General features: G+C 52.7%; 1 protein-coding gene across 3 annotated transcripts in view; it reads right to left on the reverse strand.

The window, feature by feature from the left end:
* Positions 1–8,675: 8,675 nt before the first annotated feature.
* The window catches only part of MBTPS1 (membrane bound transcription factor peptidase, site 1), a 50,029-nt gene continuing 33,264 nt past the window's right edge, over positions 8,676–25,440 (reverse strand). For all 3 annotated transcript variants that reach the window (XM_026495328.4, XM_057314281.1, XM_057314282.1), the window contains 11 exons: positions 23,911–24,093; positions 23,116–23,288; positions 21,743–21,858; positions 21,046–21,202; positions 20,184–20,308; positions 19,469–19,546; positions 16,880–17,020; positions 14,918–15,049; positions 13,749–13,875; positions 10,598–10,728; positions 8,676–9,483 (listed from right to left, as the gene is read on the reverse strand). In XM_026495328.4, the coding sequence (XP_026351113.1) occupies positions 9,287–9,483; positions 10,598–10,728; positions 13,749–13,875; positions 14,918–15,049; positions 16,880–17,020; positions 19,469–19,546; positions 20,184–20,308; positions 21,046–21,202; positions 21,743–21,858; positions 23,116–23,288; positions 23,911–24,093 (1,560 nt within the window). In that variant the 3' untranslated portion in view covers positions 8,676–9,286. The remainder of the gene's footprint in view (positions 9,484–10,597; positions 10,729–13,748; positions 13,876–14,917; positions 15,050–16,879; positions 17,021–19,468; positions 19,547–20,183; positions 20,309–21,045; positions 21,203–21,742; positions 21,859–23,115; positions 23,289–23,910; positions 24,094–25,440) is intronic.

Below are 25,440 nucleotides of genomic sequence, written 5' to 3' on the forward strand. Positions count from 1 at the left end.
CCGGGCCTGGAGAGGGCTTGGAGCTCAGCGTCTGCTCTTGCTAGCCATGTGTGATCTCTCTGAGCCTAGTTTCCCATCTGCAAGTTGTCTGCCCACCTAGCAGCCCGCAGTGGGCTGCGGTAGACTCCAGTGCGTGCAAAGGCCCCGGGCAGTCAGCAGGTGCTGCCTCGAGATGCCCCTGAACCGAACGTGCGCACGAATCACCTGCGGTCTTGTCGAAAGGCCGATTCGAATTCACCGCACGTCAGGTGGAGCCGAGGTTCCACGTTACTCACACGCTCCGGGGAGGCGGGTGCTGCTGGTCCGGACCATGCTTTGAGCAGACACCACGTCTCCGACCTGAGACCCCGTCAGCAGAGTACAGGACATCGTCTGTTCTGGAAAATGCAGGACCGCGAACATCACACCTCGAATTCAAATGTGAACCCTACTCCCGGCACCCAGCTTCGAGTGCCCCTGAGGGCGTGTTACAACACAGATTGAGGGCTGTGTCACAGCCCAGCATTTCTCATTCGGTGGGTCGGATGCATTTCTGCATCTGCATTTCTAACCTGCTCCCCGGTGAGGCCGGCAGAGCTGGTGCAGGGACCACCTCTTGAGGACTGCGGCTTGAAGTTAAACATCACCAGGGCCAGAGCCTCACCCAATCAGTCCTATCTGGCGGACACCAGATCAGCGCCAAGGGCTTCTTCTCCGTGTGGTTTCCAACGGCCTCAATCCGTGTGTCACCAACAGACTGATTACACCTTTGCAGGCTCCGCACAGAGCGTGTTCAGTAAGCAGGGGGCCTGCCGAGTGGCCAGCCTGTTAGCAAAGGGGACCTGGGACGTTGGCCCAGACGTGCAGAGCTGGACCACGTCTCACGTGGCACTCAGGCTGCCACCAAGCGAGCAGTGTGGGGAGCCCGGCCCCACAGCTGGGGCCAGGCATCTGAGCCCTCACATCGAATCCCGAGGGGGTGTCACCATCATGCTCCAGGCAGGACAGGCACTGAGCCCAGGCAGGCAAAGCAAGGCGCTCAGCACATGACCGCTGGCTAGGGACAGGCCTGGGACTCAGGCCTGGCTGTATCATCCCAAAACCTGCATCCCCCTGTAGCCTGCTGACTGGCAGTGCCCAGGACAGGAAGTCCCGAGTGAAGAAGTGAGTGTGTGCAAGACAGATAGCAGGATGGACACAGATGCCCGAAGAGAGGAAGAGGTCACGGCTTCCCCCATGTAGGAGTCTCCCGAGGCTGCCCTACAAACTGCCACAAACCGGGGGCTTAGAACAATGGAACTTTAGACTCTTACGGTTCTGGGTGCTGGAAGCCTGAAACCGAGGTGTCGGCAGGGCCCCACTCCCTCCGAAGGCTCCAGGGGGTCACCCATCCTGCCTTGTCCAGCTGCTGGGGCTCCAGGCTCCATCTTTTCCATATAGTGTGACATCCACAGGCTCTAGGACACACTATTCAGCACCCTGCTCCCCACGTATCTGGGGTCTGAGTGTGTTCTCAGTCATTAGACAAATACTGACTCAGACGGAGTCAGAGGTGAAAGAGGTCTCCACTCCAGAGGAAGGGGCGACCTGTGAGGAGATGGGGACTAGACAAACAGCCACGGTCCAAAGGGAGGGGAGTGACCACGAGGCTCCAGGAGCAGGGGCATCTGGAGGAGCTCCCGGGAGGAAGGTGACAATTCTGTGCACCCTTGGTGAAGGGAGGAGAGGAGGCATTCAGGGGAGCAGGGTGGCCCTGTGAAGGCTCAGCTGGGGGTCCCAGGAAGGCCTCCGTGTTCCGCGGTCCCCCAAGGTAGAGACCTGGATCGGGAACCTGGGAAAGGCCTTTCTTGCTGTACCAGATGTTGAAACCCCACCTCTTCCTTCTGGAGGTTTTCCAGGAAAGCAGTGAGGTCATCGGCCCCCTGAGGAGGGTGCTGGGCACCTGGGGGCGGCAGGTGGAGGGTGGGCAGCAGCCCAGGCAGCTGGAGGGCACAGCCCACAGCCAGGCTCAAGCCTCAAAAGCTGCACCTCTGACCGGCTCCCCCACATCCACCCCGAGGCAGTGAGAGCAGATCAAGAGCCTCGCCTGCGCCAACGGCTGGCTTTGTACTTCTTAATCCGGGCTCTGGAGCCTGGGGCACCTCCAGGTCCCTGCCTAGACACCTCATTAGCTGCCCATTAACGCGCATGACTTAGAAATTGGCCACTGGGCTGTGAAATTCCACTCAGTGAGGAAAACCTCTTAGTTCTGAGAGGCTTTGATATGCACTCCCTGCCGGCCTCCCAGGGCTGTGTGACCTTTCCAGGCTTCAGAGAGGCGCCCTGGGGGGCTCCATCCGTGGGGGCGGGCAGCTCGGGTGCACACTGGCGCCTCGGTGGACCAGTAGACAGGGAAGGTGGTAGTTCGGCCCAGTACCCACACGCGGGAGCCGTCCCCCTTCTGCGTCATCCCAACAGGGGAGCACTTGTCATCAACGGTTCTTCTCCAGCGTCCAGCTCTGCTCTTCGCCACAGAGTATGGGTCACGTGACAGGCTCAGAACTGTAGGGAGAAAGACCTTGCTTGTTTCTCTGGACCTCTGTGCTCACACCCATTAGAAAGTTCTGGAAGATGGATGAGGGCAGGTCCCAGGAGCTGGAGTCCCTGGCTCCCCTTGTGCACTGGCTCTGCGCCTCACTGGGACCACCTGGGAAATGGGCTCACCACAGTTCCCACCCTACAGGGCTGTTGGGAGGACTCAGGAGAACGTGCTCTCGGCACAGAAGGGAGCGGTAGGTATTGTCTGGAATAGTGCATGTCAAACTCCATTACTGGTATTTCTGTGTCTTTCCCTCAGTCTGCTTCTGAGCTTCTGGGACAGTGTTCTGGACACCAGCTGCCCAAGAATCCTGAAGGAACCAGAGCTGGACTCACCCTGAGAGCTTCGGGGGACAGTGCTCTGGGACAGGGCAGGTATCCGGATCTCCACACGCATCCCGAGAGCTGCTCAGGTGCTCTGGAGAAGCACAGTTCTGGGCGGCAGGAACCCTGCCTCACCTGTGCTCCCCGGCCCACGGCCCCCGTGTCCCCCCACGTCGGCCCCGGGCCTCGGGCAGCTTAACAGAAGCCTGCAGGGGTGAAGCAGCCGCTGAAGGAGCGAAGCCTCAGCTCTTAGGACGGGAGCCCGTGGCCGGTCACGGCGGCTCCACCCACAGCAGTTGACCATGGACCCAAAGTTCTCTTGCACAAACGCACCACAGCTCAGGGACAGAGACCCAGCGTGTGCAGCTGAGTGACGGCCCGTGAAGATGTCCTCATCTTGATCCCAGAACCTGTGAACACGTGAACATACACAGCGAAAGGGACTCTGCCGATGACAACTAGGGACCTTGATATGGTGTGAGTGTCCTGCATGAGCCAGGTGGGCCCTACATACCATCACAGCGTCCTTACCACAGGGACACAGGAGGGGTCAGAGGTCAGAGAGAAGGCAGGGTCAGGACTTAGAAGGTGGAGGAAGGGCCAGGAGCCGGAGGAACACAGGCCCCTCTAGAGGCTGGAAAAGGCCGGGAAGCGGGTTCTCCCGGAGGCCTCCAGAGGGAACCAGCACCGCCCACACCTGTTTTCAGCCCACGAGGCTGATTCTGGCTTTCCAACTGCCAGAACCATAGGAGAATAAATGTACTCTCAGCCCCAACCTCACAGAAACTTGTCACAGTGGCAACAGGAAATGCATTCACCCAGCACCCTGAATTCTGAAGGTTGGGCCCCTCAGAGAGGCTGGAGGTTCACAGACCCCCACCCACCCACCCTGCCCCACACTCAACCGCAAGGGTCTCTTCTGCGGGGCAGAGGATGGGCCTCCGGGTGACACACAACCCAGGGCACAAGCCATGCCAAGTGCTGCTGCCCCCACCCCCACAATGAGGGGATGGTGCCCCGACTTAGGACCCAGAACCCAGCTCTGGGTGAACAGAGGGCACAGCACCCTTGAAGCCAAAGGAGGGGGCGGGGCTGTTGCAGCAGCCAGACAGCAGGCTGATAACAGGACCGCGAGGAAGGCGCCCGGCCCCTGCAGGGTCTGTCACCTGGGTCCTGACCCCTGGGCTCCTCAGCCTCCCTGCCCCCATGCCTGGTACAAGAAGCCCCTGGGGAGATTTGGGGTTTTGGTGGTAAATTACGTAACATGAAATCCACCATTTTAGCATACAGTCCGGTGGTGTACAGCACACTTACAATGTTGTGCAACCACTGCTGCCACATAGTTCCAGAACATTCCATCCCCCAAAGGAAAGCCCTATACCTGTCAGCGGTCACTACCCGCCCTGCCCCACACGCTAGCCAGCAGTCTGTCCCTGCAGCCGCCTGTCCTGGACATTTCACATACATGCGATCACACAATCTGTGGCCTTTTGTGTCTGGCTTCCTTCACTCGGCAGGACGTTTCCGAGGTTCATGATCAGTACGTCATCCTTTAGTGGCTGAAAAACGTCCTGGTGTCTGGATGTGCTTCTTTCTGCTCATCCGCTCATCTGCTGACACACACATTTGGGTTGTGAAAGCTCTTGGCTATTGTGAACGGTCAGGCACAGGTTTTGCTCAAACACCTGTTCTCAATTCTTTTGGGTCTACGCCTAGGGTAGTTGTTTACCTCGGGGAGCTTTTAAAACAGGTTTCAAAGCTCCTCCCAAGGAGCCAATGATTTTAAGTCTGGGGCCAGACCTAGGAATGTGTATGTCTAACTACTCACCTGCAGTGCCCTGTGTCACCGGCAAACGAAACCAACATCCTGTGTGTTAATGTCTGCCTATCTGAGTAGTACCAACCATCAAACAAACAACAGGGGCGCCTGGGTGGCACAGCGGTTAAGCGTCTGCCTTCGGCTCAGGGAGTGATCCCGGCGTTATGGGATCGAGCCCCACATCAGGCTCCTCTGCTGTGAGCCTGCTTCTTCCTCTCTCACTACCCCTGCTTGTGTTCCCTCTCTCGCTGGCTGTCTCTATCTCTGTTGAATAAATAAATTAAAAAAAAAAAAAAAGAAGGAAAAAAAAATCTTACTATTTCCCTGGAATTTTCTACTTAATCTATACACAAGAATCTTCGATTCCACTTTGCGTCCAGCAAATCTAAACCCGAGTAGCATCCCCATTATCACCGGTAAGTAGGCATCCTTCCTGCCATGGGAAAAGGGGAAGCAGCCTGGCGTCAAGGGGCCCAGGCCCAGGCCAGAGCTGGGCTGGGATGCTGGTCTCACCTTGGTTTTCTCACCTGGGCAATGGCCGTGAGAGCATCACAGGTGGCTGAGACGCCCAGGTGGCATCATGCACGCAAGACCCGGGCCAATGCCGGGCGGTGGTGAGAACTCTGCAGACACAATGCGTGTGTGCACTCGCTGCTGGGGCAGGTGCCCTCAGGGCCACCGTGCGTGGGGCCCTCTCCTGTAGGAGCACAGGATGGACACGGGCACGTGTAAGAAGACCTCAGACCCTCGTGTCCCCTTACACAGGTGGGACTGAGGGTGGCGACAGGGCACCTAGCCATCCCCATTTCCAGCCCACCTGCACACAGTACCTTCAAGGTTCCTGCAGACAGGACCCCTGCCTGGCTCCTAAGTGACAACAACGTTAGGGAAGAGCCCTGGGGCCCAACCTCCATGCCCAGCCTGCCCTCACAGGGACCCCAGGGTCCCTGGGGACACCCAGATGTATCTGTGGTAATGGTGGGTTGATGAAGGCCCACAGGCAGGAAGCGGCTGGGCTGGAACTGGACTCCAGGCAGGCTGAGGCTAGAGTCAGGGCTGCAGTTCGACACCTGTGCCCGGATGGTGACGTCCTCTCCAGAACATGCCTCCCAGGTGGACCCTGGGCATCCCAGTGCAACCAGCGACAAGGGCTCTCTTCTAGGAGACAGCATCAGTCTTCCAGACCCCATCATCAACTGGTTCTCTCCAGAGACCTTGTCCCCTTTCCGGGGAAGCGCTCCCCACTGAAAACCTCTCTCAGCTCAGCCTCACCTACTCCTTTGTCCCCTCCCGTCCTCTCACGGTTCTGTCCAAGGCCTCCACATCCAGTCATCCGCCTAGCGTCACTGTCCCGAAAGCGAGGCGCTCAGGCTCAGTTCAATCCTGCCTGCACCAGCTGTGTGGTTCTGGGCAAGGGTCCGGGCCCCCGGCTGTGCAGAGAGACTCCATGCACACAGTCTACCTGGCGCGGTCAGCCCGGCACACAGCTCCTGGTACTACTCCCCTGGCTGGCAGAAAGCAAAGGATCCACCTTCTTTTTTATACGCTACATGTCTAAGAACACAGTGCTTTTTGGCAGGCACATCAGAGAACAGGCTGCCAGCTCCCAGGCACACCCCCTTCCACGCTCAGGGCTCCAGGACGGCTATGAATCTGCCCTGTACCCAGAGGCCCACTAGAGTCTTCACACAGTTGCTACAGAACTTCACCTTGCTACGGTCATCCCCCATGCAGGTTCCCTTGGTGGGGCTGTGGTCCCTAAAAATCCTGCTACGCTAACAACTTTTCTGTTCTTGTCCTGTCCCAACCGTGTGACCCTACGGACCCTACGCCCAAACCTAAACCATACACGTGTGTGCACTGAGGCTGCCATGAGAGCACTCAATCCCAGGCTGGCACGGTCCACCCCATCTAAACAGGAGAGCCAGTCCCGAAGGCAAGGGACACACACGTGGACCCTGACCTCGAAGGCCAGGTGAAGGACCTTCCCAGTAGGCAGGAACAGGAGACACTCCCGGGTCCAAGTTCCATCTTTCAGGGAGGAGATGTCCAAGTCCCCAGAGAGACAAGCGTACCCACGGCCTTCAGCCGGCATGGAGACTCTGGGGTCCAGAACTTCACTCCACAACCACATGGCCTGTGGTGTTAGGAGGACTTTACAACAGAGATGGAGAGAGAGTCTAAGTCACAAAAAATGTCTCTAATTCAATCATTTGCCAGTATACTCCAGGTTTCAGGCTTCTCTGGAAAAAATCGAAAGATGTCCTGTCCTCAAGAGGAGGCCTGGGTGTTCCAGCCAGTCCCAGCTCCCACAACCTGCTGGCTTACACCGAGGTCATGCCCTCACTCCCAGGACCTAACTGAGCCTGTGGACTAGGACAGGCTGTGACCCCCAGAGCAGCAGGTGGTGAGCCCACACCTGTGGAGGACAGGCAGCAGGACCAGAAGGCCCCACAACAAACAGCACACACCCCTGGCTCTGACACTCTGAAGCTACCCTCGGATCCATGGCTCACCTGAGGACCACGGGGCTACTGTACGTCCTCAGGGCTGCTTGGGGCAGAGAGAGCTTTGTGCGGACCTAACAGATGCCTCCAAAGCCAGGGAGCAACAGCAGCCAGGGTGCAGTCAGGTCACCAATGTGACCTCCAAGGATGGCCCATCGCAGGGAGAGGTGGGCCTTAGCGACTTCTCCCTCAGCCCGTGGCCTGAGCCTTTTTCTTCCCAGGACCTCAGCAGCACCTGACCCCACATGGCCTCTGCCCCTCTGGTCAGTCTGTCCTTCACCCACAATGTGAAGGCTGAGGTCAGCCGGCTGGCATACAGAAACAGACTGGACGGGCAAGGGTTAAGTATTAATGGACTCCCTTGGATTAGGTCATGATTTCCTATGAATGGCACCTGGCAGATAAAATGGCTTTCGTCAAAATCAGACACTTTCATGCTTCAAAGGAGACAATTAGGAAAGTGAAAAGACAACCAACAGAATGAGAAAAAACACTTGCAATTCACATACCCGATAAGGGACCTGAACCTAGAATACAGGAACAGCTCTTGCAACTCCGTGATAAAGAAAACCCAATTACAAACTGAATCCAAAGAGACACGCTTCCGAAGACGACGTACAGATGGCCCACAAACACGTGAAAATATGTTCAACAGCATTCGTCTTTAGGAAAATGCAAAACCCGACCACAATGAAGACAACACTCAACACCCACGCTGTGCTAGAAGGATGGCCGGTCACGGGCCGGGGTGAGGACCGGAGAGCCCGGGACCCTTGTGCCCCGCTGCTGGGAATACAAAATGGCGTGCTCGCTCTGGACAAGAAAGCTTGGCAGTTCCTCAGAAAAGTAAACGTGGTGCTCTAAGATCTTATTTCTGGGTATTCACACCCAACAGAGATGACAACTGATGTCCATGCAAAAGCCTGCACACAAACACTCCTAGCATCAGTACTTCTACGCACCATAAAGGACAGTCCCGATGTCCACCGACTGAGGAAAGGGTATACAAAGTGAGCCCCTCCACGCGCCACACTGGTGGCCCGGCCATGACAAAGCATGACGTCCTGGTCATGCTACCACACGAGTGCATCTTACAAATGTGCTAAGCGGAAACAACGGGCCACAGAGTGCACGATTCCACGTATGTGAAATGTTCGGGCCAGGTTCCTCCAGGTACAGGAGGGGCTGCCGTGGGGTGGGACGGAAGGAATAAGCTTGCTTTCTTAATGGGAACAGTGTGTTTTGGGGATGATGGAAATGTTCTGGAATCACAAGGGTGATGATTACACAACCTTGTGAATATACTAAAAACCACTAAATTGGACATGTCAGAGAATTTTATAGTATGTGAATTATAGCTCGGACATCCACCACCCACCCCCGCCGCCCAGCAGACTCACTGGGAACCCGTTCCACGCGGTCATCAGGGAGAAAGGGGGCAGGTGGAAGAAGAGCCTGTTACACCCTTCTTTTCAGCTTCATACAGGTAATGCATATTTATTGAAAATTTTCTTCACCGACAATGGTGAAATCAAGACCCCAAATTACAAAACATGATGGCAGTTGATACTTATAAAAATAAAGCGAAGGTCTATGTTTCACAGATCTGTGCAAGTTTCCTTCAAATCTCAGTCTGTCCTTTCATCGAAAAGGAGGTCACGGAATCTGTGTTATTCCTCATGATGTCATAGTAAAAAACCGCATTCCACTGACAAAAAAAATAGCTTTGCTTCCAAATAGCACAAGTCTTTAAAGTGACTTTTCCCAACAATAAATATAGAAAATAGCCTTTGACGAGCACAGTTCAGCTTGGTCAGAGCTTTCGCTGGTGTAACGCGGCACGCCCCCTCGGGTCAGGAGCCCCCAGCCAGCCTGCCCAAGCCCTCCCTGGGTGCGCGCCGCGGCCACAGGAGGTCTCCCCAGAGGCTGACCCACGAGCCCCTCCCGCAGGCCCCCGGGAGGCCCACTGAGGACAGACTCGACGACGCTGCAGCTGGAGACGTGATCCCTTTCCAGTGGGCTGCCCCTCACGGCCGTCCTCGAAGGCTCTCTTTGGCTCTCACGGTCGGCTGGTCTGCTGTCACACCGAAGGGGTCTTTGGTGGGTGAGCCTGCTGCATGAGCTGGGGGCGCTTCACCCTGGGCTTCCTGCGCTTCGGCCTGCTTCTGGCCTTGTTGATTTGCACCACAAAGAAGGCCAGGACCACCATGGCTCCCAGGAAGGCAAACACGGGGATGGTCTGGCCCACCTCCTGGTTGTAGCGGCCAGGCATGATCCCTGCAAGAGCACAGCAGCAACGGTTAGGAGCACCAGAGCTGTTCGGCCACAGCCTCCATGCCTCGGAGGCAGACTCGTCAGAAACAAAACGCTAGCTAACCGCATCAGCGAGGCTTACGGGGCAAACATAACAGTTTGAAACCTTAGGTGAAGTGACCCAGGCCATTCAGAGAACAAATGGGAGATTCTCAGATTAGCGGCCTCGGGAGTGGGGGTGGGAGGGCTGTCTTATGTGAGGTTTTTGCTCCTTCCACTCCCTATGCCCACCTCAGACGGAGCCCGTGACTGGCCCTTCTGTCACAGACGACCGACGATAGGGGTGCCTAGAGCTGCTTTTGGTTTCCCTAAGTGCGTTGGAAGACGGACAAGTCTGGACACTGGGAAGGAGAGGAGGTGCTGGTGTCAGAGTAGCTGAGTGGGAGGAAGATGGGGGACGTCAGGCAGGGAGTAAGGATGGCTGGCCATGCCCCCACCCTCCTGGGAAAGCCTTCCACAGATGGGACACGTGGTCAGAAGTCAAGAGAGGCAACTGGACGACCCCTGGTTCCAGAACTGACCATGACTGCAGGCAAGGCCCTCAGGAGCCTGGCATCACCACACAATGTTCCCAGGGTTGGAACACAAGGGCCATGGCGCCAGCTCCTGGAACCAGGAATCCCACGGGGAGCTGTAACCTCTTGAAGACCACAGGGATCTCCAGAGGGAAACTGGTGCCCACGCCTTGCTGGAATGACCGGATACCGGTCGTTTCAGGTAAGGGAGAACCTGTGCCAAATAGTCGAGTCAGGCCAAAAGTCACTGCCCATGGAGGGGACATTTTGCAGAATTTTGACAAGACTGTGCAAGTTACTCTACTAGAAGAATTTTAAGTGTAACACCTGGCTATCATGAAAGAACTTCAAATTTGAAAATCAGGGGAGAATGTTCTGAAGGCAACAACGGTGTGTTAATCCTTTAGGCCCACTTCTGGCTTCGCTGATTCGCACCACAAAGCCTGGACCAGATGCTCCCGGGAAGGCAAAGACAGGAGCATCTGGCCCACCCTGCGGGGGACAGGGAAGCACCAGAACAAACCAGAGTAGGGTCAAGCACATTGAAGCACCTAAGAACTGACCTCCAGGAATGTCCCAGGCACCGCTCTCTCCAGGAGACAATGGTCTCACTTGAGGGCGGTTCGATCGGAAGTTGGGTAATACCACTTTGTCCAGGTCGATGGAGAGCAGCTTCTGATGTTTCCAAAGATTACTTCATAAAAAATGGATTAAAAGAAAATAAAAATAAGCAATTGTACTAGCCTATGATGCTTAGCCAATGTCTAAGAAATAAAAATGTTATTTAAAGAGAACGGTGAAGTGATGTTCCACTGACACCTGCCCAAGCCCAAATGCATAGCAACACTAGTGACAGCTTCTAGGTCCCAAGACAGAAATGTCAAGTCCATATGCATGAGATCTGAGTATTGTGAGTAGAGGTCAGTTCTACTGTGTTCCTCACAGGCCCCACAGAGCCTGCTTCTGCTTACACTGGACACGTCACCAAGCAGTGGGAGAGGAAACCACACATTAACCTCTGAAAGGAGCCTGAGGACAGGAGCTGAAGCTGGGGCTCAGGGCTCCGAGGCTGGCGGGATGGTGTGTGGACGTCTCTGCCACAAGGCACCATAGCCGGCGGAGCCTGCTTTCCGATGAATGCGGACCAGCAAGGGTGCTGGGAACCAGACATCCTCTCTGTCCTCAAGGACGCCACCACGAGCAGGGACGATGAGGCAGACCCATAAACCAGTAACAGCGGAGCAGTCAAGAGAAGCAAACCGTGGGAATGAGCATCAGCCTTGCCTGCTGGGCCAGGACGAGGAAGAAAGGAAACATGTCCGCTCTGTGAATGTGCTGGCCTCACTACAGCAGTAGCACTGCTATTCTCGTTTCTGATTCTGAGACCCCAACATTTCAGGACCATACCTGAAGAATGGAGAGACCAACAGGCTGCACAGAGCAGCGGAAGCTTGGGGCAGGGGCGCCTTGATGAGAGCAGAGTGCAAAGAGGCCGACAGAAGCCTGCTCTGGCCGACCCGGGGGGAAAGGAGTACAGTGTGTCTGCTGATTGTGAACCCACTTTTCTGCTTCTTATTCTTCCACAAGCTGTTGGCTTGTCTTGTACTTTGGCCGACTGAGGCGAAGAGACTCCGTTCTCTCGGCACCTGGGGTGAAGGGGCATGGGGCGACCCCGAGTCTGAGAAGGCGCTTTCTGCGCAGCGAAGAGAGAAACTACTCTCGCCTACTTGCAGCTGGGCAGCTGCTTGGAAGATGCCGGTGAGCGCGACCACCTGTCCTGACTACAGGGTTTAACTTTCCGCTTCAGTGTCATCCTCTGGAAATTAAACTGACGAGGTGAAGTTATGAAATCCAGGCCGGATGAGCTCTCCGCCCTGCAGCTGAACAGATGCGGGGCTGTGCTTTAATTCTGACATGAGATCCTGCTCCAGAATGTAAGTATCTGGCAATGGCATTTTCCAGGTGACCAATCGTGGAAAACCACACACTATGTTTCAGTCTGAGAAGTTCGTGACACTCCAACAGAAAGACAGAGGGGTCACCCCACCCACGGGTTCCTCTCGGGTGTCACACTCCTGTGAATGCTCTGAGGACACCTGATGCCCAACAACGAAACCGAGAAAGGGGTCATTTCAGAGACAGACAGAAACTTGTGCTCAGCACTGGACTGAAAGACACCAGGCTTTTCCACGACCGTCTGGAGCCGTCTGACATGGTCTCAGATCTCTCAGCTTCAGAATTGCGACCCAGCTGTAGGTCTCTGGGGACTGAAAGTAATTTTCAACAAGATGCTTTGTGTGAGGTAAGGAAGAGCCTGATGGGCATGTTAAGAGCAGTTCCTGAGAGTGCTGGCTGACGCCAACTCCCAGGCGCTGTATGCCATCCCTGATGGCCGGCTGGTGGCGGACAGACTCCTGACACAGGCACGCATAAGGACCAAGGACAGCCTTATCTGCTTCTGAGGCCCAAACAGCACTGTGGGGAAAAAGTGGGCTTTGGCAACTCTGGCCAAAACTAACTGTCCCCTCAATAGGAACTGCTGACCACAGCTAGAATGAAAATCTGGTCGAATGCTCCGATAATGGGTGGCTATGAATAAATGGGATGCAAAAATGCAATCTTATCAGAAATTTTTAAATGATGGGATATCAACTAGAATGGAAAAGTACTCTGTAATTAAAGTTTCGGGAAGAAACAGCTGATGTAAAGACGACGTGAAGACTTTACAATCGCACAGTCTTCTGCCGAGCGAGTTCTCAAGAGGACGAACAGTCCGTGAGCAGAGCACTGAGTAGTCTGTTCACGACGTGCGGGCATCCTCCTCCTGGTGGCTCACAGCGTCGACGGTAGTCCTCTGTCCCTGCCACCCCCAGCCCCAGCCACACCAAAGCCTGTACCCACCGAGACTCAAACTAAGTGGGCAGTCTGGTGGGGAGCCCCACCGGCCAGGAGGTGTGAGCTGTGCTGCCAGTGAAGGCGACAGCTGCCCGCAGCACCGCTCGAAAGAGAGCTGTCCTGCAACACGGGCCCCTGCCTCCCTGTGCCAGGACCCCAAATCAGGACAAGCCCCCATTCTTCTTGCCAGGAACAGGGAGGAGTAGTGAGGGGGAGAAAACACGGGAAGCAGCATGCTCAGCTAGCCGCAGTGCCTGGAAGAAACAGCAGGAGTAAGGCGCAGAGGAAGGGCTCGATGGAGTCGGTGGGGTGAAGCAGCAGGCAGACCGGCAGCGTCCGGACACCATGCACACAGGGGCAACGGGGACCGGGGGGAAGGGCACAGACACGCGCGGCCAGGCCACAGTGGGAACGCACACCTCCGGCAGTTGCAGCCCCCCGGGCTGCTGGAAGAACCTGTCAGCGTCTCAGAATCTGCATCACAAACAGGGAGCACTCGACTCTCGAACCCCATACCAGAGGAGTCAGAGCTTCTGCTCAAGTGACAGCACTGTCAGAGCGCAGCTTTTCAAGCAAGAATCAAGCAAGCCTAACAAAACGCTAATCACCCCAAGCACTTCTTTAGCAGGTACCACCAGAGAGCATCAATCTAAAGGTCGACATGGGGGCTCACTGACTTAAATAACATCACAAAATGACAAGCTGGAAGATCTGATGATTTGATAATGATGTCAGTAAAATTCCATTCTCTCTTATAAAAAAAGAGTAATGAATCACAAACCCCGCAGAAGGAGTGGAAAAGCACAGGAAGGCACTAACCTGGGAGCCGTCTCGTTTAAAGGCTGTGGCTTGGCCCATGACAGGTGCGGACAGGCCGGCAGAGCCCGAGGCTCCGGGCCTCCCAGACGGGCCTCGAGGACCTTGGAGTACCGGTGCAGGTGGTTCCCTGGGGCGGCAGCAACGCCAGCGACACAAAACCATGGTTGTTAGGAAGACGCACGGAGACAACTGAGGGGCCTCAGCCTGTCTGTTTTCCTGCCAACAGGCCCGCCACGCGCCCTGTTAACCTGACTCCCAGGAGCTTCAGGTGCAAGCACTGACCGGTGCCCCCCGGGGGGACGTGTGTTCACTGCTCACCATGAGTGAACAGAACAGAAGGGCCACTGCCTTTAAAGTGGCCACACCATACGCATGGCCGTACTGACCACATTTCCACACACAAGGCTATACTCGAGGACTCTAACCTGTAGATATGCTTCAGGAAGAAAAGCTTTCTCTTCTGGAGTATTCTCAAGCAAAAAAAAAAAAAAATGTGCACTTTCAAAGTTCAAAATTTATTTCTAGACCTGCGCTGTCCAGGACTGTAGCCATGTATGGGTACTGAGCAACTGAAAGGGGTTGAGTGTCACGTTTCAATATTTTGGTCTACGGGGCCAAAGAACTTCACTAAAATGAATTTCACCTGTTTCTTTTTACTTTTTTTAGCGCGGCCACTGGAAGATTTAGAATTTTATCTGCGGCTCACACTATGCTTCTGGTGGTCCCGGCAGTGAGGACCTGAGCAATCCAGCCTTGAGCGCACGCAGGCCAGCCCTGCCTCACACACAGTGGGCTAGGCCGCAGGTCACCACGGCTCACCACCCAGTGACCTCGACCAGTTACACCTCTCAACTCCTGTCTCTTCATCTGTGAACTGGAAAGAACGGTATCTATTTTCCCAGAGCTCTGAGAGGCCCTGGGGAGGTGATCTGTGTGCCTGGCACTTGGTAAGTGCTCAGAAATGCTGGCCCTTCTACCCACAGAACCGCAGGAGCCAGGGCTCCATCTATGAGAGGGGACGATACATGCTAACTCAGGGCAGTGCGAGGACCTTGGAGTGCGCGTCCTTTCTATTCCTAGGAGAACAGCCGGGGGCTCGCCAATAGGCTCTGTTTCCAGCAGGCACAATGGCCTCCTGAAGCAGCCAAGCGCCCCCCACACTCACTCACCTTCCATCCTCTCTGGAGTGGCCGAGCCGGCTCCACTGGGAGGGCGCTGCCGGTTCCCGGAATGACTGAGGCTGGGAGGCGTCACCCCATAGGACGTGTACTGGAGGAGCGCATCCAGGAGCCAAAAGCAGTCTGTGGGTTCAACGGGCATGCTGTTTAGGGATCTGAGTATTTTTAAGGAATCCCTACAGGAAAACGAAAGCCCCTCGAATGAGGAGAAATGGGAGGCGAGATCACCTATTCTTGAGACACGCACATCCTCCACAGTCAGCGCCAGCCCACAAAGACCAGCATGACACACGGGACCTGACTGTGGGCTTCACTCCCGGCCCCAGGACTCAGGTGGGTCAGTGCCACTGGGTGCTGGGTTGGACAGGCTGCCCGAGTGCCACATGGCTCTGGGCCCCTCATGATGAGGACAGAACGGAGTCCACTCAGGGATGGCCACCACGTGACACTCATGGAGCAAAGAATCGCCCAGAGAACAGGGCACCAGAGCTTCTGCCAACTCCCGGAGGCTGTACTGGGGAAGGATCTGGATCTACACTTCGAGGGGTGAGCCAGGACCTTGTGTGCACTCCACTGGCAAGTGAGTTCAAGGTCAGTACAAGTGCAAAGTCTAGTAATTGGACCAGCGGGCCCTACGCAACATACAGGAACAGGAAACGGTCATTCTGAGGGACCCGGCAGACGTCCAGGCGCTGGGCTGCAGCCGACAGCCCTCATCACAGACCGACACAGAGGGTCCTCTCATCAGGACACTGAGATGCTTCAGCATCTGTAAACCTAGACCCACTGCCTCACATGGGTTCTGTCCATGTCTGCCACTGCATTCCCACGGCCACCAGCCGGGACCGGACAGGCCGCCGACATACGTCGCCAGCAAGCACTTCGCTCGCTTAAGGGCACTCTGGCCGCGTGCTTGAAGCACCGCCGCGAGATTTAGAACCAGGACAGTCCTCTCAGGCATTTAAAATTTTAATAAAGACTCTTACCAGGAGATCTCCAGTCTTAAAAGAAAATCTCTATGGAAATAAAACACTAATCTTCTTTCAACTGTCACTTTAACCTTTTTAAAAAGACCAATCATATTCTAAGGATTTATACAAAATGCTGGGAATTTAGTCAAGCTCAACTTCACTCAGAGAGACACACAGCTCCCAGCTCACGCTCCAGTGGCTTCGCTCTCTGCTCGGGCCGGGTTCCCATCTGCAAATGTGAGGCTCTGGCCCCCGGCCCCGGCCCCGTTCTCCAGGGAGCCCGAAGACGAGCTTTAGACCCTGCTGTGTCGGCACATCACCAGGCCGAAAGATGCATCACTTTCATATCCCATGTCCTCCTTCACAAAATGAGAAAGAAACAGTTTGTGTCCAGGCTTAAAACCCCAAATTTGGAGTATGTGTTGAGAGATAGCGAAAAAGCAGAGGAATGCCAAGGATCAGTCCCCCTTGCGAGCTCCCCCCACGCCCGACGAGGATATTGAACGCCCCCACTAAGGACGGCTCACAACAGCCAAATTTCCAAGTCTGGGAGGAGAGCCAAGCGCTGGCCCTCCAGGAAGAGTGGATCCGACCTGGGAAGGGCACCCCACACAGCAGCGCCCAGGACGTACAGACTCCAGAGGGGGATGTGGGGGCGGGCAGAGCCAGGCAGAGAGCCTCTCCACTGAAACGCGACAGTCCGGCCTCCGCCCGCATGAGGACAGCGGCACGGCGGGGAGGGCAGTGCAGCCTGTACACACAGTTTGGTTCGGCTTGCTCCATGTGTCCAGATTTAGACACCGAGCGAAGGTGCCACACAGCCAAAGCCATGGGGGACTTGCCCGGGCACATCGGGCACACAGTGGCAGGCCCTGTATCTTCCAGCACCGCACCAGTGCCTTTGCACAGACAAGGGGGAACGAAGGGTTTGTACACTGGTCAGAAGCCCAAGCCGCTCTGTGGCCACACCCCCAGCCCTCACCCTTCTGTCGGTGACTGTCGTCCAAACAGTTGGAGTCTCCGTACAGCACAATCCGGCCTCCGCCCTCAGCTGGAATCTGATAAAGTCCCAAAATGGGCACATTTTCAACAACTGCCGTTTCCTGCTTTAAAACCTCCAATCCTAAAATAATACCACAACAAAAACAAAAATGTTGAGGAATGAATTATTTTTTGTTGTTGAGGAATAAAATGATTTTCCAATTGCTACTTGACAAAACAAAATCACAGTAAAATCTAATATTCAGTCACAACGGTGCAAACTTTCACAATAGGAAAACATCTTAAGTACCATTTTTTTTTTTTTTTTTTTTTTAAAGATTTTATTTATTCATTTGACAGAGACAGAGACAGCCAGTGAGAGAGGGAACACAAGCAGGGGGAGTGGGAGAGGAAGAAGCAGGCTCCCAGCGGAAGAGCCTGACGTGGGGCTCGATCCCAGAACGCCAGGATCACGCCCTGAGCCGAAGGCAGACGCTTAACGACTGAGCCACCCAGGCGCCCCTTAAGTGCCATTAATTTGGTTTTAGCAAAACACACTTACGTGTATATCCACATTTCCATGCCATCCTCTTATATTTTCACTTGAAATGGTGGTACATAGTATTTTTAATCCTGAAAATACACATTTATGTCCCCTCTGATTCTGCTGAAAGGCCTATGTCCTGGGGCTGCCGTTCACATGGGGCCGCCGGCCCGGCAGCTCTCGCTACACACAGGTACCTTTGTGGATTTGGTAACATATACCTACGCTTTGCATTTTATTATTAAAAGCGATGATAAATATAACTAATTTTTAAAACTGATGCCCACATACTTTAAATTTAGATTTAAGACACCTGTTGCATTTGTCTCACAATTACAAATGTTCCAACAGTGGAGTCCTCTTACCTCTGCCCAATCAAATGACACAGTTCACAGTGTTAAACAAATCAAGAAGTCAAAAACGCATCAACGCCTCGAGCAGCCACTGCCAGTGAGAGCACCATACAACCTACGAGGCTAGCCCTGAAGCCAATACTCTCCTCCGCACTGGACAGGACGCACGTTTTCTGCACGGTGTTTACCGTGCTGGTAACATCTACACCGTCTGTGGCTAAAAACATCCGGCATTTCCTGCTCCCTATGGATAATCCCACCAGGAACTAAGTGGAAGAGAAAATAAGATTCTCCTTGTTGGAGGGAAAGACAGAGAAGAACAGATGAAACGAGGCAAGTGCGTGTTGCATTGCCACGCGGCCTCGTTGTTTGTCTGAGGTTTGAATCTGACAAAAGGGTCCCACTTGATCCAGCATAAACCCAGATTTTCAAATTCCTATTTTGTACCCAAAAGATAATTCAACTTAAAGACTCTGTGGAAATAAAAAAAGCCCCTTAGAAAGAACTTCAAGGTAACTAATTTTTATTTTCACCAGAACAGTAAAAAAGGCACCTTGAAATCTACAGTGATCCCCCTAGCCCCCAAAACCAGGCAGCGACAAGTCAACAACGAGATCGCTACTCTCGCACCCGCACCAGAAACCACGCTGCCCTGGGAGAAACAGATTCCAGAAAGAATCACTAGCCCATGGTAAAGCGTGCCTAGTGACTGGGAACACACAATTACTGACGTGCCTAAAGTTAGAAGACAACCTTAAGAACACAGATCTATTTACTGACCTTGCCTTGACGAAGGGAAAATAATCACACTAGGTAATAAAAAAATAAATTCTATAGTATAAATGCAAAAAGATGACAGAGAAATTCTGCTTTCTTGTCATTTTTAAACAAAGAAACTGTCCCTAACTTCCAGTTATAGAAAATAGCAACCCTCATTAGAAGCAAAACTGCAAGGGGAGACCTTTCTTTCCTTCAAATTCTTTTTCCTTCTTTTTTTTAATTTTTTAAAGATTTTAAGTAATCTCTACACCCAAAGTGGAGCCGGAACTCACAACCCTAAGATCAAGAGTCACACGGCCCACCGATTGAGCCAGACGGGCACCCCTCTTTCCTTCAAATTCTTAAGGGAATGTTAAGAGATGGCTCTGCAATTAGTATTCATTACACAGTTAAGAACTGTAAAACATGGTCAACGTTTTTCTAAAATTTTAGTGATCTGGCAACGATAGAAGCAAAACAATTAACAAATAGTAACAAACTTCAAGCAACTCTGAAGGTAGTTAAAAAAATCTACAAAGATTCAACAGCTGCTCTCCTGAAGGAATTCTATTTATTTTGCAGTGATCAGTTATCTATCCACATATATTCAAATTATCTATCTTTGCAGCCCCCAGAGCCACCAGCCAGAAGTCCTGCCTAAAGCAAGTACCATACAAATGGTATTACAGCAAGCTTTTTAAAAACACAAAACTGCTAAAGGATACAGGGTGATGAAAACGTTCTGCAAGCAGATAATAGCAATGTCTGTACATCTCTGTGAACATGAAAAATCATGGAACTGTACACCTTAAAAGAGTAAGTGTTTAAAAAAAACCCATTTCTTAAAAAAAGAAGAGTAAATGTGAATTATATGCAAATAAAATGGTTATTAAAAAAAAAAAAAAAGGGAGGAAACCAAAACAGCATTCCTTACCTTGGTCTTTAAAAGTCTGTGTTATCACTATGCCATCTTCTGGAAATTTAGCAATGCTGCACCCTGATGCGTAATACACTAAAGAAAGTAGTTATTCAGAGTTACGAGAAGGTAGAAATACTCAACACTTGATCAACAGCTACTGATTCACCTAAAATTCAGTCTTTATGTAAGACAGTTTTTCTAACACTGTTTTTAATTTTAAGACAAAGGATGCTGTTACTGCCTGTTCACACTTAAACGACAAGTAATCACCCCCAAATTCAAGCTAAAAAATGCTACTAATGCGAGGTCTCTGACTGAATAGACCTCAGAAGTCAGAGCTTTCAGGCAGGACGAGCAGAGGTGGTAACAATAATGCTCAGGGAAACTTCTTAAATGAGACATGCAAGTGATTTCATGAACAGAATTTCATAAATCAGGGACCTGCGAGCGATCTCCTCTCTGGGAACACGTGAGTGACATAAAGAACCTGACAGGTGGCACCAAGATTAGGAATGCCCGCAGAAAAGATTCTCATTTTAAGAATCTGGACAAAACGACAGCTTTACTATAGATGTCCTTTTTGAAGATGCTGACGGGTTCTGCCTACAGACCCTACTTCTCTGGAAACCACACCAGCCTCTCCCTTGGAAACCCTGACTTCAAAGACATGTGGCTTATGCTCTTGCATCCTGAGATAATGTGCCCTATTAAAGAACAAACGAAACCTTACTGTCATGGTTTGCTAAAGTAAAATCCCCTTCATATAGGCCATCGCTGAACCCCATGTTCCAGACAGAGAGCAGTTCGTTCAGAGCAGGGACATTAGCCCCTCCGGTGTCCGGCATCCACCACTGCCTGTGGAAGAAACAAGGGGCACTGGTTGTGAGGTGCTGAAACCCCACCCCCGCCACACACACACGCACACACACACACACGCAGTCTTTTCATGACAAAACTGAAGATCTCCTGCCAGAGGCCAGCCCGTGCACACTAAGGCTTCAGCTGAAACCGCCTGTCTGGGTTTGAGTGGTGATACACAGCACATGCCTCAGCCAGCGTGCGGAATGAATCAAAGCTAAATTCACCTCACACAAGGCGCCGTGTGCATACAAACACACAGCTATAGAGCCTAGACCTCGAGAGGGTCCGTGAAGAGAGAAAGAAGTCTTTAAAGCTGAACTCACAGACTCTGAGGAAAAAAATTCAAAATATATTATAATGATACATTCATAAAACACTGGGAATCCTTATCGATAACTCATCTACTAGAAGGTTCCTTTAAACAAAGGTTCCTTTCTTCCACTTACATTTGTATAGATTCAACAACAGCGAGATGGGAGGAACCTACAGCTCAAGTATCTAAGATCAACAAGGGAAGACGATACCTGGGATCAAGGAGCACTCTGCTTACTGTACGAGCAACTCTCGGCAACCTCACTGCTGGGGAGAGGGAGCCTGCTCCAGCCCAGTGTCTGAACCTGTCTCTGGCAACGGAAGGACCACCTTCGGACCAGTCCTCTTAAGTACTCGCCAGGCAGAATTTAATTCTCAAAAAGCCAAATTTCTTATCAAATACCAACTCCTATCAGTACCTCGTGTTTTCGTCGTAAAACTTGACTTTCCTCATGACAGACGTGTTGTACCAATCACTGAAGACAATGAGTGAAAGGCCATTGTCCACGTCCCTCCTCAGCTTGGCAACCTCCTCGGGGAAGTACTCCTCCTCGCTGTCCACCATGAGCAAAGTTCCTGAGGGACGGAGGGCCGGCGGTCAGAGCCTGTGCCTCTCAACCGCAGGACTCGCGGCTTCAGAAACACAGTCTTTCAAGTGGTGTCCACGTCTCAAGCTCCAGCTTCTAATATTTTGGTCTGTGGCCCCCGTGCCCCTCTGGAAGGGGGTGAAAGACAGAGGACCAGAGTCCCAAAGCACAGTCACCTATTAACATTGCTGGCCTCTTTCATGTGTGACACCCAGGTACACAGATGTCACTCACTGGAGAAGCAGCAAAATGCAGCGCTAGTTTCTTTTAATTAAAATAAATACATAAAAATGCCAAGTATCCTTGTCCCTAGTCTGCCAGTGTCCCACTTCTCCGAAGGTTACCATTGTCACCACCGGACAGCGACGTGTGTCACTGCGCTTCACAGCCTGGCTGCAGTTCCACAAGACAGGGAGGCCCTGCACCCACTCCCTCACTGCCTCTCGGTCACACTGCGGTTCCTCTTTCCAATGGTCCCCACACGCGCCCTGGCAGGAAGGACACCTGGCCAGCACCTGTGGCTACTCACCATACTGACTTGCGTCAAAGCACGTGAAAGGGGAGCCGAGGACTTCAACAAAGTAGCCCATGCTTCTCAAGTGCTGGTACATGTCCCGGAAGTTGGTGTGGATATGGTCACCATTCCTGAAACACAGTAAGCTCCGCACTAGGATGACCCATCTCTGCTCGTGACGAGGGCTCAGCGAGCCACACAGCTGGCTTCTGAAAACGGCCGCCTCAAAGGATCGCGGCTCACCGCCGGCAGAGGCCTGGGGGGTCCAGCCTGCCACACGGAAGTCAGCCTTTCCAGACCAGTGTTCTCTGGGCTTGCACGTAAATCGGGTGATACCGGGAAATCACGCATATGGCACGGGCTCGAAGCAGACACGATGAGAAGGAGTGGCCAAAGCGCTGCTCTGCAAAGTGCCCTGAAGCGTCCCGTTAGCGGTGGCAGACGTGGAAAGCAACCACCAAGAGCTGGCACAGGAATGCAGAGGCGCTGGGGCAGCCGCAGCGGCTAGTGACCCCGTCAACCATGCAGCACAGACACAGATCACCTTCCCATCGCTTTTCCCCCTGAACATACTCATTTTCCCACTGTACCCTCTACGTGAGCCCCTAGCCAAGCGCCCCATGAAAGCCCCAGGGGCCCCCTCCCTCCAACCCACCAGAGCCAGCTCCCCCGCAGGGCTGAGCCCATGCGCCTCTCCAGGACGTGGCCCTTACACCTTGGCCTACCAACTTCTCACCACTCCTCTCCCCCTGCCTCTGGTCCGAGCCTTCCAGAGACATCTTCATGAAGAACCCATCATGCCTCTAAGTGTCCTGCCCCCATCTTTCAAGGCTCCTTTCACCCCACTTCCAGCATTAGGTCCAAACTCCAGTACTTACAGAGGGCCGCAATGAGCCTGGTGTGCAGGCCAAGAGGAAGCCAAGCCAGCTGCCCTGGAGGGCAAGCCAGGAGGGCTGGCTGAGGGGCAGCATGGGGCAGGGTCTGGAGAGTGGAGCAGGACATACCAGGGAGTCCGGCATGAGAAGAAGTCTGGAGAGGCAGCCACTGGAGAGCTTTAGACCAAGTGTGCTCGAATTCCTGCTTTTTAAGATTACCAGGGCTGCTGCATGGAGAATGAACTTTAGGGGAACAGCGAGACTGGCCAGGAGGCTGCCGTCCAGGCAAGCAAGGACAATGGCCTGTGTGGGGAGGGGAGCAGAGGCGGCAGCAGCCAGCTAGGGCAGCACTTGGGACACACTGTGAAGGCAGAACTGACAAAGTCTGCTGACTGACTTAACAGTAGTAAGGAAAGAGAGCAATCGAGGACGAGCTCGGTGGTCACGAACATCGGTCAGGAACATCCTGCTGTGGGAGGACTAGTATAAGCGTGGCAGCTGGTGGCTGCTTACCAGTCCAGAGGGTCATTCTTCATTCTCAGGTTATCCCTGGGGAAGTAGCCGGGGGGGTAGCGGAGGTTGTGGTACTGGTCCCAGAGAACTCTCTTGCTCCGTGGAGGAGCAGGAATTATCTTCACCTTAATTGGGAGCTTCACGGTTGAAGTCTGTTCTGCACCATTTTTTGACTGAAATAAATAAAAGACATTCAAACTGCCCCTTTTGCTCAGAAGAAACTTTCAGGCTTTTGGGTTAAAAATATCACTTCTATGTATCAATTTAACATTAACAATTTAATTTTAATTTTAATTAACATTTTAAATTTAAATTTAAAAAAACAATTTAAATAATCTGAATGCAAGCATTCCTAATGACAAACGTTGGAAGAAACATTCATGTGTCACAATTCATCTTATTAAAATTCATCCTTTAAATGTTTAAGATATAAAATTTAAGGCACCTTATTCCTTAAAACTCCTGGACTACACAGGGTTAGCCCCACAGCCCCTTGTAGAGAACGCGTATTTTTGCCATCACTTTGAACTTGAACTCTGGCACCAAACAGTCTTAGCTGTTGTTGCTCAGCAAGAGAATGGGAGGCAGCACCACTCACTGCTGAGTGGGCTCTGAAACTCCAGCCGCTCCACAGGCCCGGGAGCACCGACCACGGCCCGCAAGCCTCAACACACCTGTCAACTGGCTACAAATCCCAGACTCCAGGGACTCGGCCTGCATCCCCCACCCCACTTCCTGGCAGCAGCCGGTGGAAGGTTGAGAGCAGGCCCCTCCCTGGCGCGTACTCGCTCTCACCTCCGCTGGGGAAGCTACGGTGACCGTGACGTGTCCCTGTGCGACGCCTTCCCACGAAGCCGCCTTCTTGGTGACAGAGATGGAGATGGCCAGGTAGCCTGACCACGGCCATAACACGGAGGAGTACGAGAAAGCAACTTCGATGTTGTCTCCATTCTGCGGCAAGTAGGGCTGCCAGTCAGGCTGTGGGAGACATGTAAGCGCAGGCTCTGGTGAGATGCTCACCTGCGACCTTACCACCTCGGGTTCAGACCCCTGCTCCACTGAAATTCCTATGTAGACCCTAAGCAACCTATAACCGCGGCAGACTAGGTCAGTCTGGAACACTGTCTAGAGCAGTCTAGAACCCACTATTTCAAACAGCCTCCAATTTTAAAGAGAATTTTTTGTGCCAAGGTTTAAAAAAAAGGACACATGGTTTGGCAAAGAACTTTTATCTGACAGAGAATGTAAATAAATGAAAACTCTCCAATTTGAGAACAAATTCCAATTATTTGTATGCTTCAGGAATCACAGCAACGTAAAGGAATAAGATACTAAAATGGCATGGACCACACAGCCAGCAGCTGGGCAGGCAGGTCTCTGCAGGACGCCCGCAGGAAGAGGGGGCTTGGGCCTGAGCAGAGGGGCACACGCGAGGAGGCATCTGGAAGAAACACACGCTTGCTCCTACAAATGAACCACCATTTCAAACCGACCTAAATTACTCATTTCCCTCACAAGCCAGAGAGCAATATTCTCCCCAAGTGAGTCAGCATATTAAAAAAAAAATTCTGAAAAAGAAGACAAATATTCGTAGGATACGGCACCACGAACAGTGAGGAAGAAAAGGGATCTGTGATAAATGCTCCAGGGACCACTGGTTAACAACAGAAAAAAGTTAATTTTTATCCATCTCTTATGACATGCGTCAAATGGATTCAACACTGATGAGAAAATTAACCATCTTACAAGCATAAAAGGAACATTAGTAGGAAATAAAATCGAGATTTTATCCTACTCTGGAGAGAAAAGTTTCTAATTTTTGAAACAAGAGAAATATAAAAGATGAAAATCCAACCACAGGGAAGTGTGGCACCTGTACAAAACCAAAGATAACTAAGTAAATAACACGACCTCTAGTGTTAAAGAGAAAGACGCTAATCTGGGAGAAACTGTTGCGTAAAATACAACAATGGTTATTTCTCTAGGACAAAAAGACGTTCAGGTGGACAGAGAAACCCTGAACCACAGCAGAATGGGCCACGGGAATGAAAAGCTAACTCATACAGGAGGCAATACAACCGGGGACGAACCTGGAGAGCGCCACCTCCCAGGTAACCGGAGAAGTGCTCAGAAGTAAGACGTATTTTATCCCCTCTAAACGTACAGTTAAGAGATGAACCACCTGGGGCGCCTGGGTGGCGCAGTCGTTAAGCGTCTGCCTTCAGCTCAGGGCGTGATCCCGGCGTTATGGGATCGAGCCCCACGTCAGGCTCCTCCGCTAGGAGCCTGCTTCTTCCTCTCCCACTCCCCCTGCTTGTGTTCCCT

The sequence above is a fragment of the Ursus arctos genome, unplaced genomic scaffold (genome assembly GCF_023065955.2).
Source record: "Ursus arctos isolate Adak ecotype North America unplaced genomic scaffold, UrsArc2.0 scaffold_19, whole genome shotgun sequence".
In the NCBI taxonomy this organism is placed as follows: Eukaryota; Metazoa; Chordata; class Mammalia; order Carnivora; family Ursidae; genus Ursus; species Ursus arctos.